General features: G+C 39.8%; 2 protein-coding genes across 8 annotated transcripts in view; both read left to right on the top strand.

Moving 5' to 3' along the window:
• cacna1eb (calcium channel, voltage-dependent, R type, alpha 1E subunit b) overlaps window positions 1-6,000 on the top strand; it is a 73,624-nt gene extending 67,624 nt beyond the window's left edge. For 4 of the 7 annotated variants that reach the window (XM_085255771.1, XM_085255773.1, XM_085255774.1 and 1 more), the window contains 6 exons: window positions 329-432; window positions 518-614; window positions 2,224-2,328; window positions 2,760-2,895; window positions 3,065-3,219; window positions 4,187-6,000. In XM_085255771.1, coding sequence (XP_085111897.1) covers window positions 329-432; window positions 518-614; window positions 2,224-2,328; window positions 2,760-2,895; window positions 3,065-3,219; window positions 4,187-4,711 — 1,122 coding nt within the window. In that variant the 3' untranslated portion in view covers window positions 4,712-6,000. The remainder of the gene's footprint in view (window positions 1-328; window positions 433-517; window positions 615-2,223; window positions 2,329-2,759; window positions 2,896-3,064; window positions 3,220-4,186) is intronic. The other 3 variants (XM_085255772.1, XM_085255775.1, XM_085255776.1) reach the window with 3 other exon arrangements.
• A 3,348-nt stretch (window positions 6,001-9,348) lies between these two features.
• LOC146553534 (RING finger protein 11-like) lies at window positions 9,349-15,586 on the top strand. The gene is made up of 3 exons (XM_085254896.1): window positions 9,349-9,965; window positions 10,354-10,523; window positions 15,284-15,586. The coding sequence occupies exons 1-3, from the start codon at window positions 9,843-9,845 to the stop codon at window positions 15,453-15,455; spliced, it is 465 nt and encodes a 154-aa protein (XP_085111022.1). The 5' UTR covers window positions 9,349-9,842; the 3' UTR covers window positions 15,456-15,586.
• Window positions 15,587-18,486: the final 2,900 nt, after the last annotated feature.

Consider the following 18,486-nt stretch of genomic DNA (forward strand, 5'->3'; position numbering starts at 1 on the left):
TACCTATAGCATGCTCTAATCTCTATAATAAAATATTATGGCCAACAGTAGTAAACAGGATAACAGGATAAGCCACTGTCAGAGAACATAAGAAGATCATTTGTAACCTTCACTTAAGTGACGTCTGTACTGTGATAAAGTCTGAAAGCTGACTGAAACTCTTCAAATAAAACATTGCTCTGCAGATGATCATTTAGCTGTTTTACAATTGATCTTTGAAGAGTTTTTCAGATAAAAGAAAGGTTGGAGGTTGGCCTATAATTAGCTAAATTAACACAAAGTTGTCACAAAGACGTCTACAGTCTTTTCTGTATTTGTCTCATTTCAGAAGAGTAGCTTGATGTTCAAGCGTCTGGATGCTTCTGCTCTCCCCGAGGACATTCTGTCTAACCAGCCACTGCCAATGATGCCGCACAGTGCTGGTTCAGCCCTGTGAGTCTGCAAATGCTTGCAACAGTCTGTACTTATGTGTGATTCTGAATGCCTTTGCTTACTGTTTTTCTCCATCTTGACACAGGACCAGGGGAGGCTTTGTGGCTTTGAGCCCCATTTCACCTCAGGAGCTGTTTTTGGAGCCCATGAGCTCTGACGTTGATACCAGTCAACAGAATCTGGTAAGACAAAGGACCAATATAATTGTAAAACATAAAACATTATCCCCATGGCAGGCTTTTTGGCAATGCTCTGACCTTTTAATTTATGTAGTTTTTGACTCAGAGTAATTTGCACTTGAAAGCAGAGCTTTTCTGCTGCTTTGATCTTATGAATAAATGTTACCGTAGCATCAGTGTGCTGCTTAGCTTTAATATGCCAGAGCAAATAAACAAAAGCAAATACTTTATTGCATATATTTTATTTTTTACTTTTGACTCCAGAGGTGTCATCGAAAAATTCAGCGACTCCAGCCATCAAAAATCAAAAAATCATACCTGATTTAAATGTGATCTCCCTCTTAACATCATGTCTTTGTGCACCTCTGGATCACTTCCAGGACAACTGCTTTTTAAAAATCTCTCCCTCAAACTCCTTTTTCAAACTCCAAACTTGCTTAGCAAGGAAACATCATCTTCTGTGTCAAATTGGCTGTCTTTTATTCGAGGATCAACAGAGCATAAGAGCTGGGAAACCAGCTGCGAACCAGCAACCAAACAGCAGCTCTCAGTGGAAGAAATCACAATTCCACCAGAACCATGTTTGTTGAACATTCATGGAGGTTTGCACCATGAATTCATCCCCCAGTGAATGAATTCACTGTCTCAGACTGGCAGCGCTGCTCACTGGCATCACCTTGAAGGTGGGATCAGCAAAATTTCAATAAAGGTGTGTTTTTGTTTTGTTTATTTTAATTTTTATGAGCAGTTTCGCAGAGTGGCTCTGATGGCACGGCATGCTGTTCTCCAACACGAGATAACTTGAAAATGCAGCTTTTCTTTTGTGCACTTCCTATTTTGTAACCTCTTCAGGATCCTGACCATCAGTTTGGGAATCACTGTCCTCACAGCAAAGAGTTTTACATAAAAATGTAATAAAGCAAAGTGTTTGTTTAGGTGTAACGCCACAAAAATTGTATAACCATGTGATGACTGATGCCGTTTTCTCAGTGCCTTGCAGGGCACCGCATCGCTGCTCTCTGTGCGCCTGTGTTTTATTCCTGTGGAAGTTGGAGTCAGAGCAAAGGGAGATTGTCAAACTGTAGATGTCTGCTGTGTCTCTACTGTCTGGTTTTAATGGTCTCTACTGCTTGTCAGTTGAATGATATAAAGTTGATCTGGAATACTTAATTTGCAGAGGAATGCGTTTGGCCCTCAGACAGGCGTTGTCTGGCTCTGTTTGTATAGCCATTAACACCTAAACATGCATGACTGAATGCACTTCCAAGCTGAAAAAGTCCATTTTTCGATGTGAGCTGATATCTTTGTTGTCTGTTTTTCTTTTTCTTCACTCCTTGCTCCTCTTTTACGACCGCACTCTGTTTCTGCTCCTCCTTGAAGTCAGTTTTCCTGTTGCAAGTTCTCCGTCTGTTTTTGGCTGGAATGGCTTTTGACTGGATGGCGATGGAGATGGCGCTGATAGATAGTACTTTTGTCAGTGATGAAATGGCTTGTCTGCCCCTCCTCTCACCTAAACAAGATGTCCATACACAGCGGGAGTCCTGGCAGGGATGAGCCTGATTGGTGCTCTGTATTTCCTTGCGCTTCCTCTCTTGTTTCTGTACACACCTAGGTGGGCGAGTGCAGTAGGGGGATTGAAGCCCCACTGGAGCTTCCACTAGGGAGGGGCCTGTGTGTGCGGGCCTCTTCCATGCCTCGTCTGGCTGTAGAGTCGCAGGTACACACATCTCCCATGACACAGCTTCTGGGCTGGATCTCGAGGACGTCAGGGGCTGCATGGGCTCTTATGCCAAAGTCTGTCGTTCCTTAAGTGCACGTGATGCTGAGAAGTTCAGATCAGTAGAGTTTTGTTTCGACATTTGTTACTTTGGGAGGCTGAATAAGGTCTAATGAGTTGCTAGAACGGGCTGTGATCTTCGAATGCTGTTGCCTCATCTTGTTATGACCATTACTTTCAACCACAGAGTAAAGGAAAGACTAAACCTCTCAAATCTTTTAGGCTGCACTGCACTTTTGCACTGGCTAAAGCATGAAATATCATTTTTATTGTTTGGATCAAATAATCTGGTGGTAACAGAAGTATGCTTACTTATTTCCTTGTGTTTGTGCCCTGTTTTTCTATGTTTGTTGTGTGTTTTTAACTTCAAGCAGGCAGAGGTTTCTAGTGGCTCCATGAAGCGATCAGTCTCCACTGTTGCAGATCAGTGTGTGAATGGACTTTGGCAAGAGGAGAAAAGCCCCGAGCGAGTCTATCGACCTCGTCACAAGAGCTATAAGGCTGCTGGTTAGTCCTGCTCGCCTGCTGTTAGGCAACTGTGTTCATAGATAATGAAGAGCTGAATTGAATGTAGTCCTATGACATTTATATCTTTATTTTCCTCTTCTTCTTTTTCTTTTTTGCTCCCTTGTATTTTTGCATTTCCTGTTGCACTCTTTCCTGAATGTCCCTTTAGTTTCTCGCTCTGAGCGTGGCGACAGGGAGCGCGGTCGCTCCAAGGAACGCTGCCACCTCCTGTCTCCAGACATGTCTCGTTGTAATTCAGAGGAAAGAAGCTTGCAGCCCTCACGATCCTCGAGCGTAGAACGAGCAGATCCCCAAGATAAACAGGTAGGTATACCTATTTAACTAATCATTAACACAAATATCCAATCAGCCCATCACATGGCAGCCACACAATCCATTTAGGCATGTAGACATGGTCAAGATAATCTGCAGAGGTTTAAACCGAGCATCAGAATGAGGACTTTGAAGGTAGTATGGCTGTTGGTGCCAGATAACCCGGCCAGAGTATTTCAGTAACTGCTGGTCTACTATAATTTTCCATTTACAGACCTGAGAAAGATAAAATATCCAGTGAGTGGCAGTTCACTGAAAGAAAATGCCTTGTTGATGTTAGATGTCAGACGAGAATATCTAGACTGCTTTGAGCTGATAGAAAAGCCACAATAACCCAAATAACCACTTCTTACAACCAACATATGCAGAAAAGCATCTCTGAACCTTGAAGCAGAAGACAGCAGCAGAAGACTGCACCAGGCACCCCTCCTATGAACTAACAACAGGAAACTGAGGCTACAATTCTCACAGGCTCACCAAAATTGAAGAAGATTGGAAAAATGATGCCTGGTTTATTGAGTCTCAGTTTCTGCTGTAACATTTGGATGGTTGGGTAAGAATCAACATGAATGCACAGATCAGTTGGGCCCATTAGTACCATCTGAGCATCATTTAAAAATCACATCTTACCTGAGTATTTCTGATGACCATGTCCATCCCTTTATGGTCAGAGTCTATTCATTCATATACAATTTAACTTAACAATTCAGAGTCCCGTGCAGTGGGGTTCACCATCATGTACAGTGGATACCCAAATACTGATAAGAAGAGAAGAACACATCAGAAAAATCACCTGCTGTTCTGAAAACAGCAGAAGACCATTTCCACCACTCATGTAAATCAAGAGAGCAGGCCACACATTCAAAATGGGCAGAAAAAACGTAAAACATAATAAGTTGTCTTTAAAATGTTGTTATTGGCGATTGTTGATTAATTTATTCTTTACTTTCGCTTTCAGGGCAACAGCTCAGACAGTCCGATGCCATCCACATCTGAGTCCAGCACTCCCAGTGGCCGACGACCTCTATCGCAAACTCCAACCCGCTCTCGCCCTCACATCTCCTACTCCCCCCTCGTGTGTCGCACACAAGCCTCCATTGGTGAAGATGAGGATGAACCGGGCAGCCCTGAGACCATGAGGCGGAGCAAGCCCACACGGAAGAGCCAAGAGGGAGTCCCAGGGGAGAGGCAAAGCGAGGCCACCCGGCGCACATCCCCACCTCGACGCTACCCTTCTGAGCCCTTCCTGGCTTTGCAAGAGGACGACCACAGCCCAGACCCCTCTGGTCCCATGGAAACGTTGACCTTCGAGGCGGCCGTGGCCTGCAGCCTGGGACGCTCAAACACCATCAGCACGGCCCGTCCACGCTCGCGGACTGGCTGGCAAGTCCCCAACGGACACTTTCGAAAGCGTCTGGCACAGACAACCTCAGTCGCTAGTTGTGACCCTCTAAGCGACACAGAGGAGGACGACAGGTGCTAGGGACAGGAGGCGCAACATGAACGGAGGAAACAGAATGCCAGAGAGATGTCACAGGACGCTGTACGACCGCATCCAGAGCGAAGGTTAATGCGACTCTTTCTGCATCAGTGCTTCAAGGCCGCGAGCCCGCTGGATGTTTGGTAAAAAAAAAAATCCAAAATGATGAAGAACAATACTTCCTGAAACTGTAGTTGCCAATTCACACAGAACACTGACAATAAATAAGGTCTATTTCCTGACTTGTACTTGATGATAGAGAGTAATAATATGTCACAAAAAAACAAATGGATGGGTCAAATTATGTCATTTGTGTCAATAGGTATTTTCATTTTCTGGAGATGTTGCTCAATGATTCAGTGTTGCTCTAAACAGTATTTATCTGTGGGGTGTGTGAATATGTAACTACATTTTCTTATAAATCTATTGTTTTGTAAATACATTGTGATCATTACACCATCCCCATATATAAATTAGACCAGATCGACACAGCAAGCCATCATGAGGAGGCGATCTGATACTTACCAGACAATGTGGATACTAATAAGTAACACTCAATGATGCTGGATTTTTTTTACAGTATGAATGAATGTGAGGAGGGAAAACTGCCTGATTTTCCCCCATCGTTTTTTTCTTTTTGCTATTGAACATAATAAGTTGTGAGAAATGAATACAGTTATAGAATAACATAGAATATGATGCTTATTTGTTATTTCACCATGCAGTGTTGTAAAGCCATGCCACCACCGAACCTCAGATATTTGCAGACTTTTAATTATCCTTTGGAGATGGTATTAAACTTTTATTTTTACCAGTCCAAAAAAAATCCTTTAAATGAGAATTTTTCCCAACCATAATTAAACAGGATGTTTAATTGTTTGCCATGAATACAAAATATTTTCATCTAGTTTCAGTTTTGTTCTGTTTTTTTTTAAAACTGTGAATATTATACGAACCATATATGAACACTGCAGACACACCACGATGCATTTTGCTTCAAATCTCCACATTGCTCTATTACTTACAAATAATGTACAGAGAAATTATGCTGTTTGTATTATGTAGAGAGAGAGAGACAACAAATGAAAACAGTGTCAGCTGATGAGCTTTAAACGTAAAGGAATCCTTGGAAAATACTCATTTTAAGGTTTGTGTATTTGTTTTATTTGCCTGATGAAGGCCAATTCTGTGAAACTCACTTAACCAAAAACTTGGAGTTCCTGGAATGCAAATACTTTGTGGGTTTTTATGTGTAAAATAGTTGTATATACAAATAAAGGTGTTCACAAGTTGCCATTGTTACTGTTTATCTTTTTATTTCTCATTTAGGAGGCCAAGTGAGACATCAGAAAGCTTTGTGACATCTTGAGCACTGCAATTAAAAACCAGTCCGAGTGCAACTGGAAACTGTCAGTCTGTACATTTAATTCAAGTACATATTTTGCAAGGAAAACGGCAAACAAGCACAGAAGTTTATTGAAACGTGCTAACATACATGGAAATACAGATATGATTCATCAAGTATATCCACTATCCCGCACATGCCTAGCCTTGTTTCTCTAACTTTGTGTCCAAACCGCTCAACCCGAGCTGTCCCTCTGACGTACTCATTTCTAATTTTGTCCATCCTGCTCACTCTCAGTGAAAATCTGAGCATTTTCAGCTCAGCCTGCTGTCTTCTTCTAAACCTACACAATAGCAGTTCTCACTACCATCTTGTAAAACTTGGCTTTTACTCTTGCTGCTGTTCATCTGTTAGAAATCACCCTTGACACTTGTCTCCACCTGCTCCACACTGCCTCCACTCTCTTCTCCACCTCTTGCGCACTGTCCATTGCTTTGGATGGCTGACCCCAGGTATTTAAACTCTTCCACCTACACTACCTCTACTCCTTGAGAGCTTGAAAAGAAGGCAATTGGACTTTTGTAAGTTTTTGAAGCCATTTCGCCTCTCATCCAAGAGGCTTCAGATGGTTGAGAGTTCCAGGCTGTAAACCCCCAGTGTGGGGTGCCACATTGGAGATGGTCCCAAGAGTCACTAACAAACTATTTATCTTTTGAATTGCCACCTAAGCTAAGGAGTGAAAAAAGGAGTCACTGGGGCCAACAGATAAAACCCCTGTAAGACACTGGCCCACCTCAACAGGATGAGACTCAGGTGTACACCTGCTTTTAAAGGAGAAAGGACACTCTTTAGAGGGTGTCACTGTTCACATTTTTGGACAGAGAGAAGTAAAGGAGGCCACCTATGCCCCGTGTGAATGACCATCCTTGCCATAGATGGTGGCTGATCAACTGCCAGCCACCTACAATGTAGTCCTAAGATCCCTTCCAGCGCCCATTGACACTTTGCCTCAGATGACCTCAATAGCTCACGTGATGGCTGGGTGGTGCAATTTCTCACAGAGGCTTTATCAGCTGGCCCTGGCATTTATAAAATGGCCCGTGACTAAGGGTGTAAATACCCTGTAATTGAGTGGAATTTCAATGTATATTATTTGAAATTACAAAAGAAAATCATATTAATATACAAATGCTTGAAGGTAGGAACACTAGAGTAAGGTAGTAACAAGTCAGGCTTTTACAGGAAACAAATAATTAAACTGTAAGTGCAGTAGTGCATATGTAAATTTAAGAACTGCATAATTTCCTGGTAAATTAGCAGAAAAACAAACACTATTTCCCCATTTTGGACCATAAGTACTTAACTCAAAGGTATGCTGTACTTTTGTGTATTACAGGCAAACTTGCCCAACTTCTGAGTATTTTACAGGAAAGGAGAGACATATTATCCTGTAAGAAAGAGTAAGTAAAAAATGTAAACTGAATTATAGAAAATCCATCATTCACATTGAACATAATGAATATTAAATGATGATGTAAAAAAAAAAGATGCAAAAATATAACATTAATCCATTTCATATTAAAGCCCACTCCCTGAGAAGTACAGCGTACCTAGAATGTAAGACTGAGAAATATTGTTTCTCTACAAGATTAACAAACTATTTAAAATTAGTTATGCTGTACTTAAGTTATTACTTACATAATTGTGTCTCCTTTCCTGTAAAATACCTTGAAGTTGGGGAAATTTAAACCACTCCATAATATGGTCTGAATCCCAAAAAGTACAACATATTTATAATGAAAGATGGAGAAATATTGTCTTTCTGTTAAATTGCCAGGAAATTACACAGTACTTAAAATGATTTATGCACAATTTAAATTATAATTATTTCTGCGTATCCTGTAACACCAACCCAACTTGTTAACCCCTTATTATAGTGTATCTACCATTAAATATTTGTAGGTAAATATAATTGCAAAAAGGGTAATTTCAAATCAAATACACTGGAATTCCATTTGATTACAAGGGAATAACATTCTTAGTCGCAGGCCGTATTATAAAGTGTTACCCGAGTTTATTGCCTTGGACTCCCACCAATATCCTTGGCCAATATCCAAAGACAAACTTTGAAAGACCTTTGAAAAGCCCGATGATCTATTGTTCAAGACTACTTTAAAAATTAGAAGGAGGTCTGGGATTCTTGGAAGCAAAATATAAAGAAATAACAGGTAACTCAAGACTTTTGCACAGTACTGTTTGAGCTAGCAAAAGCTAGCCTCACCCCCAAAATTGATTTTCTCTTTGGTGCATTGATTATTTTTCTCTCTGAGTCACTATGAAATGTAATAATGGGGTCTCCTGTGTATATATTATAAAGTCAGTGTTTGCAAATAGAGAGTCTGGTGAAAGAGAGGCTGTAAAGAGGTCAGAGAGTGAAAGAAGGGTTTGAATAGGTGCACTCAGTTTATTAGAAGCACCAGTCCAAACACTGCGGAAAATATTACTGCTAAAGTTATATCCTTACAAAAACTTACTTCAGAGAAAGTTAAGAAATATTATCAGGAAAAGTTTCTCTGTAGTTGTTCCACAAGTCTGTTACCTAGTCCCAAATGACTAAATGTCATGTGAGACATTTAATCATGTGCACACGTGAAATACAATCATTTAAAATGCAACTAACAAATGAAAAAAACAAACAAACAAAACCCCCTTCTGGATAACAAATAACTTGTTAACACCTTACATGTGGAAAAAGGTGCACCCAGATGTATCAGTAATGTTCCCAACCCCTCCCCTAACTATTTGACATATTACCTAATTTCAGCTTCAGATGAGGTTTAAATAGCCAGAGACGAGAAGGCTGTAACACAGCTAAAAAGTCATGAACTAAACATTGTGCTCTAAAATCTAACTTATGTATTTAAAAAAAAAAGAAAGTATAATGTAAAAAATGTATAATGCACATTGTATACAGTCCAAACTATTCCGGACTATTTTTATAACATGTGACCAAAACTGGAAATTAGATTTTTTGCAATGAATTACAGTGTTAGCTGTGTGGAAAGTGAAATCATTAGCTTCTAAGCAGGACTTTAAATGTAATTATCTGCTCAAAAAATGTTATTTATATACTTGTAATACTCTATAAGTATTCCTTCATATTAATGTAGTCTTTTTTGTAGAGATTAAATATTTAGAAATACTTTTTAACAGTTATTTATTTTTTTGGCTCTATTTTTCTTTGGCTTTATGTCCAATCAGCATGCAGAACTACAACCTACGTCATATGAAACGGACTGATAACATATCCTTTGGCTGAAGAAAGAGCTAGCAAGGAAGCAAACTGTTAAATAATACTCACGAAGTTAAAGGGCGGAAATGTCTGTACATTCAGACACCCAGACAGCTGAGTAACTCGGCTAAAGTTACAGCTGAAGTAGATATTTTGCAGAGACTGCGAGTCTTACACAGGAATGAGCGATACTTATAGAGGAAGTCGCCCAATTGGCTAGCGTAATAGTAGCTAGCTCAGCTGCTAGCTGCCGTTAGCGAGGGGAGTTCTTTGTTTTGTTTTTCAGGTGGAGGTCCAACTAAACATGAAGAGAGACTATTAGTATTTAACTTTTACTTAGGAGTTTTATACGGATAAGCATGTAAAGAGTGCCCACAGCGGTAGTTAGCTGAACAGTAACTAAACAGTTTGTGGTGTAGAAAGTAAACAGCCAAGGGGGGCAACTTTAGCAGCAAATATCTTGTTTGTTGGCGTGGGTCAGGAAAGGACACGACGACATGGGTAACTGTCTCAAGTCTCCTACAGCAGACGACATTTCTTTGCTCCACGAATCCCAGTCAGACAGGGCTAGTTTCGGTGACGGGACAGACCCGGACCTGGAGCCACCTCCGCCCTACCAGGTGAGCAGCTGCTCAGTCTCAACTTCCAGGTGCTTTAATCCAAAAGGGCCGGGGGAGGGGAGCGGAACATGCCCGACACATGAGTAACATCATAGTTTGTGAGGTTAATGTCAGTTAAGAACATACATGCTAACATGCAGTAGGTGGTGATAACAAAGGATAACTCAGTTTCATATCTGTGGCCCTTTGAGAAGTAATCATACGTTTAGTATGTGTTAACAGAAGGCATTTATCAAAAGTTGTCAAACCAGACAGCTGCTGCATTATTCACCTTATCCCAGCACAGAGCCTAATCTAGTCTGACCACTTTCTTCAGGCACACAGTTAGCTTATAGGGGGAAGCACATGTTTTGGTTTCATATTGTTGTTTTCCTGTTTGTGCTACCAGGAGCAGGCTCACATGCCCATGTACCATCCTACACCCAGCCAGGCTCGTCTGGTCACCCAGCTGACAGAAGAAGAGCAGATCCGCATAGCTCAGCGCATTGGCCTGATCCAGCACCTCCCTAAGGGCGTTTATGATGGAGGGCAAGACGGCTCAGAGAAGAAGATCAGAGAGTGAGCATTTTACATTTCTGAAATATGATGAGCTTACAACAAGCAGGGGTGCGGTCCACAGGGTTGCGTTTTTTTAACCTAAGAACTGAATAGACATTTTGGATCTCAGGCTGGTTGCTTCTCAGGAGTACATCGTAACAAAGTTGTTTAGGAGTTTGGCTGTTTCACAGTGTGTCACACTATTGTTATTATTAATGCAGGAGTGTGTCCTTATAATAGAAAATTATTCTGTCTGAAATGTATATATATTATAGGTTAGATATAATAAAACATAAACAATAAACGTAAAAATCTGAGGGTATGAAGTAGTGATGGGCAGATGAAGCTTCATGAAGCACTGAAGCTTTTCATCCAATTGGTTCACCCCAGCGCGAAGCTTCTTGAAGCTTTATTTGCTCTAGTAGGACATCTACTGGACGTGCTTTTGTAACGTTGAGGTATAGACAGCTACACACTGAGACGTCAGTCCTGCCCATATTTTATTCAGTAAAAACTAAATTTTCACTGCTTTTATGACCTTTTAGTGGGGAGAACATAGCTAGGATTTAATGATTTAACAAGTCTTTTGAATCCTTTGTCCTCCACAATGCTAAATGGCTGTGAGTCCTCAATCACCATGCTAACCAGGTCTTCATCTATTTGAGATTGTTCTCCTGAGGAAAGACAATAAAGACAAAGCACAAATATAAATATCACACACGTAACTTATTACAGTTGTATAATATTGTTATATCATTTAGTAACATTACTGCATGCTATATTATCAGGACATTTGATGGCTCACCTGGTCTTGCTCCACAATCGGTGTTCCCCTTATTCTCATGCAAAGCTCTGTAGTGCCTAAGCATGGATGAGGTGTTGTTGTTATATCCCAGCTCCCTGGCACATAGCAAACACTTCACCTTGTACAAAAGTAAAGCCGCTTAACATAAATTGTATTGCACCATCAGTATTATGAAAATACATCTTCTGTAGAAATTTACATACCTTGTTGGGAGGAATAAGATCAAAATGTTCTCACACAGGGGAGGACATCCTCCTCTTCTTAGCTGGCTCCATTCTCTCCTGACTTTCCTCACTCTCATAAACCTCCAAACTGTCTCCAAACTCTCACTAACCGCAACTCTCCATCAAACACCCACATTTTTGAATGAAGTCTGAGGGGTTTATATCGCTGTCATATCTCGCGGCAAAGTTCGAACCACTTCATGAACCAGTCACGTGGTACAGCCGGGCATCGAGGCTTCGGACGTCATCATTTTCAGCTCCTCCCATAAATGAAGCAAGCCTCGATACGCGCATCGCGGAAACGCCCCCTCCATTACTCGACACAAGCTTCGAAGCCTCGACACAGAACATCACATCACTGGTATGAAGTAAACTCTGTTTAGGTCAGATGTGATGTTGCAGCTGTTTTCAAACAAAAGCAAAATCTGGCTCATTAGCTTGAAAACAAACTGCATTTGTACTTATTCTTTCAACTTTTGTGGCACAAATTACTCTGTCATCTGTTAAAACATCTGTTAGCCTTAAGTAACATGTTTCCTTTAACTCAGCTGGTTCCCTGTTGTGTCCAACATAGTAACAGTGACCAGAAATGAAGCAAAACCACAGTCCATTTTCAAAACTGAAAAACTTCCTCTTTTGGTCCCAGGTTTTTTAGAGCATCTCTGGTCTCTTTAGTTTATCCCCCATCTGTCTCTTTACTGCTGTTAAACCCAGTGACAGAGCTCCTAAGTAGCTGTTAGCAGACTGCTATTATACCTCGTGGGCTAGACAGCATTGGAATTTTAGAAATGAGCTATGTTTCAAAAATTAAAAAGCGAGTTAAGAAGCGTTAGTATTAATTGTTGTGTACATTAGTTTTTGCTTCATGTGATTGGGAATGTGTGTAAGGAAGCTGCACAGTTAGAAGTTTTGATGTTGTGTCAAGCGTTCAAAGTGCAGATGTTTTGAAACACTGCTGTGAAGTGTGTTTCAAAACACCCAGGGCACATGGCTACAGCTAGTTGAAGTTTCGGTGTGTTTAACCCCAGTTTTGACAGGTGGCTTACCTGCTGTTTCCAGGTTTGATTGACATTGTGTAGAACAAATCTGATGACACCACATACACCCAGAAAACCTATAACTTTTTATAGGATTGGAAAAACAAAGGAATCTACAGACAGTTGTGGGATCTTTTTGACAGTTGGGTTGGTGAAACCCACAGAGTACACACAACACAACTGCTGATGCCACTGTAGAGGTCAAAAGATAACTGTTGTTGCAAAAAGACATGATTCACTAGTATTTTGGCAGGAAGTTGTGTTGTATAGCCACACATTTATATCATGGCAAAAAAAAAAAATACCAACACTATGTATGCTCATAACAAAAGTGCCACGTGAATGGATTTTTTTGGAGAGGTAACATATAAAAACAGAAGTTGATTCAGCCTGAAAGCAACCAAAAAACCAAATTTTTGAATAAAAATCTTTTCATAGGGCAAATATAGATGTTGTTACTTGATCCTTTTCTCTTATTCATCTTCGTCAGCAAAATGAGCAACATTCACTCCAATGTAGACAAAACATCTTCGACAAAGATTATTGGCCTATACTTAACCTTCCCATCACAAGAGAAAAAAATTAGGCTATTCAAAAAAACATAAATGGCTCAGAAAACCTTTAAATTGAGCACACTTTGATTGAACAAAGTTAAACATTGGCCAAACAAATATTTTGTTTATTTTTTACAAGATGTATGAAACTGTTAAACAGGTACCTTGTTAGTTAAATCACCTTTTAAATGTAATTTTGTGCCATTTATAAAATTGCAACACACACTGTGCCAGCACTAGCAGCAGGAGTATCGGTTTCTTCCACGTTAGTGTCCACACCATGAGGTTACACGTCGCTTTTTACTGTTTAGCCATTCAAAACCAAAACCGATAGTTATTTATTAAGCAAATACGCTAAATTTTATATCCGTTTGAACCGACACACAGTACTTCTGGCAAGTCAGAAGTCTATCAAGCATAACATGAAGAATACAACTAACTATGAATAAATATAGTAAATGGGTAAACGTGGTTCGCCATTTTAATCAAATAATAATAATAATAATAATAATGATGTGCTTTGCTGTTTTTTTTTCCTGCATTTCTGTAAAATGATATATTTGAAAATTCTTGGATAATAACAGTTTTTATATCTTAACATTATAAATATTATTTTGGCTAAAGAGTTTGGTTATATTTATAGATTAACCATTATAGAAACATGAAAATAATTTTTGGTAGTTACCAATACTGTTAATTTTGGGCAGCTGTGACATAAACCTTACACCAGGTATTGTTCTAATAAATAAGCATTATGGGTTTTTTTTTCATAACTGCTGTTGTACATAAGCAAGCATAATGTGTTTAAGTGACTGGGCAAGGGTAGAAACATTTTAAATGTCTAGTGTCTCCATGGTGTACTGGTTAACATGTTATTCTTACTCATGAAAGAGCCCCAGTTTGAAACCAGAGGAAGACACAAACAGAGGGTCAAAAGCTAGTGCACTGCCTGTGCTGTTCCCAAGCATGGGTAAATGGGAGGTTTACATCAGGAAGGGCATCCGTTGTAAAATCTGTGCCAAATCAAACATGTGGATCCATCCACTGTGGTGACCCCTTGGGGACAATAAGAGAGCAGTTGAACGTAGCTTTAAAAGGACTGAAAATGAGACTGAAATGAATTTAAAAACCAAACTGAAACGAACAAATCCAATCTGGAAACGTACCGTGGATAAAATTAGTTGAAAACAAAGAGTCAAAGCGAAATAAAATAAAATCTAATTAGAAAATACAAAACTATAATAACCGACAATTGATTGATACCTGTGGGAAGTCTTTTTTAGAACCTGTAATATAATGTTCGTGAGGGGCCGACACTGTTGCTGACAGTTATTCTTGTGTGTGGTTCATTGTGTGTTAAAAGCCATGTGATGTGTCCCGGCAGTGTACATGCAGTGCCAGCCAACCGAAACAAATAAAATGCTGGGACTTCTTTCCCTCCTGGGTCTCTGCTCTTTGTTGTGGTCAGGTTTTTTAGGGGGGGATAAACATTTTTGTCCCTGTAGTTTTCCCACTTCTTTGTGCATTCCCTCACATCCATCCCAATGGTTTCAGTAATCTCCCTCCAGGAGAGCATGCTTATGTTGATGCTTATGTTGGTGATTATTATTCCTTATACTAATGCTATGAATATTATTCTCTCACTGATACATTTAAAAACAGTGGTGAAAAAGTAGCTGGATACGCAGAGGATTATTTGACTGTATTGAACAGACATGTGTAGTTCAATTTCTAGGGTGCAGATCAGGTTAATGCCTTAGATTTACCACTGAATAAATCCCCAATTCAACGCAAAGTCTAAATCAACCTTTAGTTGTGTGGACATTTTTACGGGTTAATGATTAACTACTGACTATAAATTGGATCTGTAAAATCATAAGCTGTGTAATTGTTTTAGTTAGACTGATCAAACAAAGTAGATTAGAATGAGCGCTGGGTCTGTCTCGTCACAACTTCCAGTGACTTAGAGCTGAAAATCAGAGGGTATAAATGGAGAATATTTTGACATTTTATTATTAAACAGTCAATGATGAATTGATAACGTGTAACTGCGCTACATTAAAGCATGAATAATTTCAGGTTTAGGAGAACACTTCATGTAGAAAGTCTGAGAAGATTTCTGCTGTCGTGTGTTTACGCGGACTGTTTTATCTGTTTTCAGATGCGTGATCTGTATGCTGGACTTTGTTTATGGGGACCCCATCCGGTTCTTGCCATGTATGCACATCTACCATATGGACTGTATAGATGATTGGCTTATGAGATCCTTCACCTGCCCCTCCTGCATGGAGCCTGTGGATGCTGCCCTGCTCTCCACCTACGAGACCAACTGAATTTTCCATCCCTTCTTCAACCGAATCGATATATCAAACACGACCCCCTCCAGCTCCCAAAACCCAGCAGCTGCCCTCTTATAGAGTGAGAGGAGCTGAAAGAAAAAAAATGAAAGTGTTGGCTTTTGTCTTGCACTTTAAAAGTTTCCCACTCACCTAACGTTGGCCTTTCATACCCCTGGTCTGATTCCAGATTGAGCTGGTCTTAAACATCTGTTACACAAGTCGGTAAAAGACAGGTGTCCCAGCGACCCTGCATGGTTGTGTTTCTGTGTTTCTGTCATGCCTAGGCACTCTCCAGCTTTGCCGCTAACAGCGAGCATGTGGCATTTGTGTCTAAAAGAGCTGTTTGGTGACTGCGTTTCCACTCGAGCGGGTCTCAGTGGCGTTCTCCCCATCGGCCAGCACCTTTATTCATCACTGATCACGACTTAAATGAATAATTTGGTAAACAAATTATTGATGAAAATGCTCGGATGATTTGCCAGATATGTGTTGGCAACAGTAAAGAAGACCTTTCAAACATATTGATCTGTTAAACACATTAAAGTAGCCCTGCCCTTTGGATATGTGGGAATACACTGCTGACATTTACACTGTTGGTGTAGAGAAGAAGCCAAACACGATTACAAAAAGAAAACACTTTACAGAAGTCACCCAAAGTGTAAAAGTATACAGTGGTGTACTTTACTTATATCAAAACTACTTCATATGTGTCTTTAGCCGTTCCTCTAAAAATATATTTTGAATTCAAGGGAAAACAAAGTAGAGTTTTGTAATGTTTGACCAGACGATGTGTTGTAGCTGACGGCCAGTGTAAAGGGCTCATTTGTGCATGGGCAGGTGGATCAGTCAGTGGAAATTAGAAGCGCTTGCACACACTCTTCATCTGATCCAGAGATTTGCACTTTACTCCTAGGACATTATGTAAAACAGTATATTAATATATGTACATTATAACCTTGCACTATCAATACTTCATTCCTTTTATCTCCTGAGATGCAAAAGTTATATAGCTGATAAGGATGTTTTTAAAGCTGTCAGTAGTCACTTATCACATTGAAGTAATCCTAAACACGCATTTCATGAAATCTGTGATTCATGGTTTTGTGCAATTTCTTTGATCTTTTTTTCTTTGTGTGTGTGTAATTGAAGGGACAGAGGCTTGCTCAGCTTTAAAGGAATGGTTTGACATTAAAGCTTCTTCAAATTCTTGTTGAGAAGAATTTTTAATTTCTCATAGCTCTATTAATGATTTCTGATTGGACTAATTTCCAGCTCCAAATGATTATTTGGGGGTTTTCTTTATAGAGTAACTTTGCAGGATTCTGATTGGCTGGCCCTTTAGAACAAAAGGTATTTACAGCACGTGTTTGTGGCTTGTGTGGTCGCAGCTGCAGCCGTGCACGTGACTGTATTAAAAAATCTGCTCTCGCCGACTTCATACAGATCCAAGAGTAGAAAAAATGCTTGAAACCAAGCCTCTAGAGCAGATTGAGTCTGACTCGGGTGTAACACCCACATATTCTTCATTAAATGAAGCTTTTCTCCATAGTTAATATGAGCACCACCGATTTAAAAAGTGTGTTTGTGACAGAAAGTAAGAGATCAACAACATTTTAAATACAGAGGGAGAACGTTCTAACCTGGATCTCACCGAAGTCCAAACCCACACCAGCATGTTCACCATCATCATTTGTTTCCATCTGAAGATGAACAAGATTGAAGTTGTTTCATGATTTAATTTTATTGTGGTTTTTGTGCTCTGTAGACAGAGCCGGGTGAGCTGTTCCCACGCTTTATGCTAAGCTAATTGCATTCCCTAATCCAGCTTCATCCCTAACAGAGATAACCTTTGTCTCTAAGCAAATAATGTTGAACTGTTCCTTTAATAAAGAAGCATTGTGTGGCATAGCTGGTTAATTCTGAATCTACATGAATACAGTTTTAAATTCTACACAAATATTGATCACATTTCTTTTTTGTTTTGTTGCGCATTATTGTCTTTATTTCTGTAGTAGACGTTACATTTATTGCTTTACTTTTTACTTGTGCTGTTTTGGTGGTGGTGGTGTCGGTGTCTCTTTCACATTTTCTGTTATGTGTGTAAAACCCATCTTGTATTGAAGTATCCAGCTGTTTGGTACTGTCTGGTCGTGCAAACCTGTCCTGGCTGAATTTTCAGAGTGTGAGAGTTTTTTTTCTCTCATGGTGTGACAGTTAAACCTGAGATCATCTTTTTCACTGAGCTTTCCTTTGCTGTGTTTTCATGAATATTTCTTTATAATCTTCTTTTGTTTTGTTTTTTTGGATGGCTAAGGACCCTTTGTGTAAATAAAATAATAATAATAATTAAAAAATTGAAAAATGATATGCGGTTTTGGTTTATTACCACAGAAGCATCCATTGACTTACCCCGAAACTGCTCACATCAGCCAGTGAAGTGGCTAAATAATGGGGCAGATTTGTAGCCCTGTGATTACCAAAGTAAGAGATTACAGAAAACACAAAAGCAAAAACACTCCTTTTGAGCTTTTTCATTAATGCAATCCTCAAATCTGGCAGTGGAGTGGAGAACGTGACTACATAATGAGCGCTGTGTGATTTGACTGATGTAGCAACTCAGGCAAAGCCACTTTGTTTCCTCCGCTTGCATCAGCTGCCGAGGAAAACATGAGCACGGTTGGTGCCCGTTTCAAGCGTTTCTATATGTGACGCTCAAATATCTGAGATTGGAATTACAATTGCAAAAACCACAAATTTAAATCCTTGTTTTAAGTACGATAAAATGTGGCATATAAAGGCTGCGCGTCCATTTCTTAAGCACCTTTTGAGACGAATACATTGCAACATGCGCTTTGTTTCCTCAGATATAAGAACCGACACAGTTAATCAGCTTTGCAGTGCTGCAAGATCTGCGTGCCTTTACTGTTTTTAGATTAAAACTCAAACAACTTTGACAAACACGAGGACAGACGTGGAAAGGTCCCCTATTCGTTTGCGACCATAATGAGATTTTTGTGTGGCAACA

This window comes from Mchenga conophoros, linkage group LG18, assembly GCF_057382185.1.
Source record: "Mchenga conophoros isolate Kocher_MC1m ecotype Shallow Benthic linkage group LG18, M_conophoros_male_GT1.1, whole genome shotgun sequence".
NCBI classification, from domain to species: Eukaryota; Metazoa; Chordata; class Actinopteri; order Cichliformes; family Cichlidae; genus Mchenga; species Mchenga conophoros.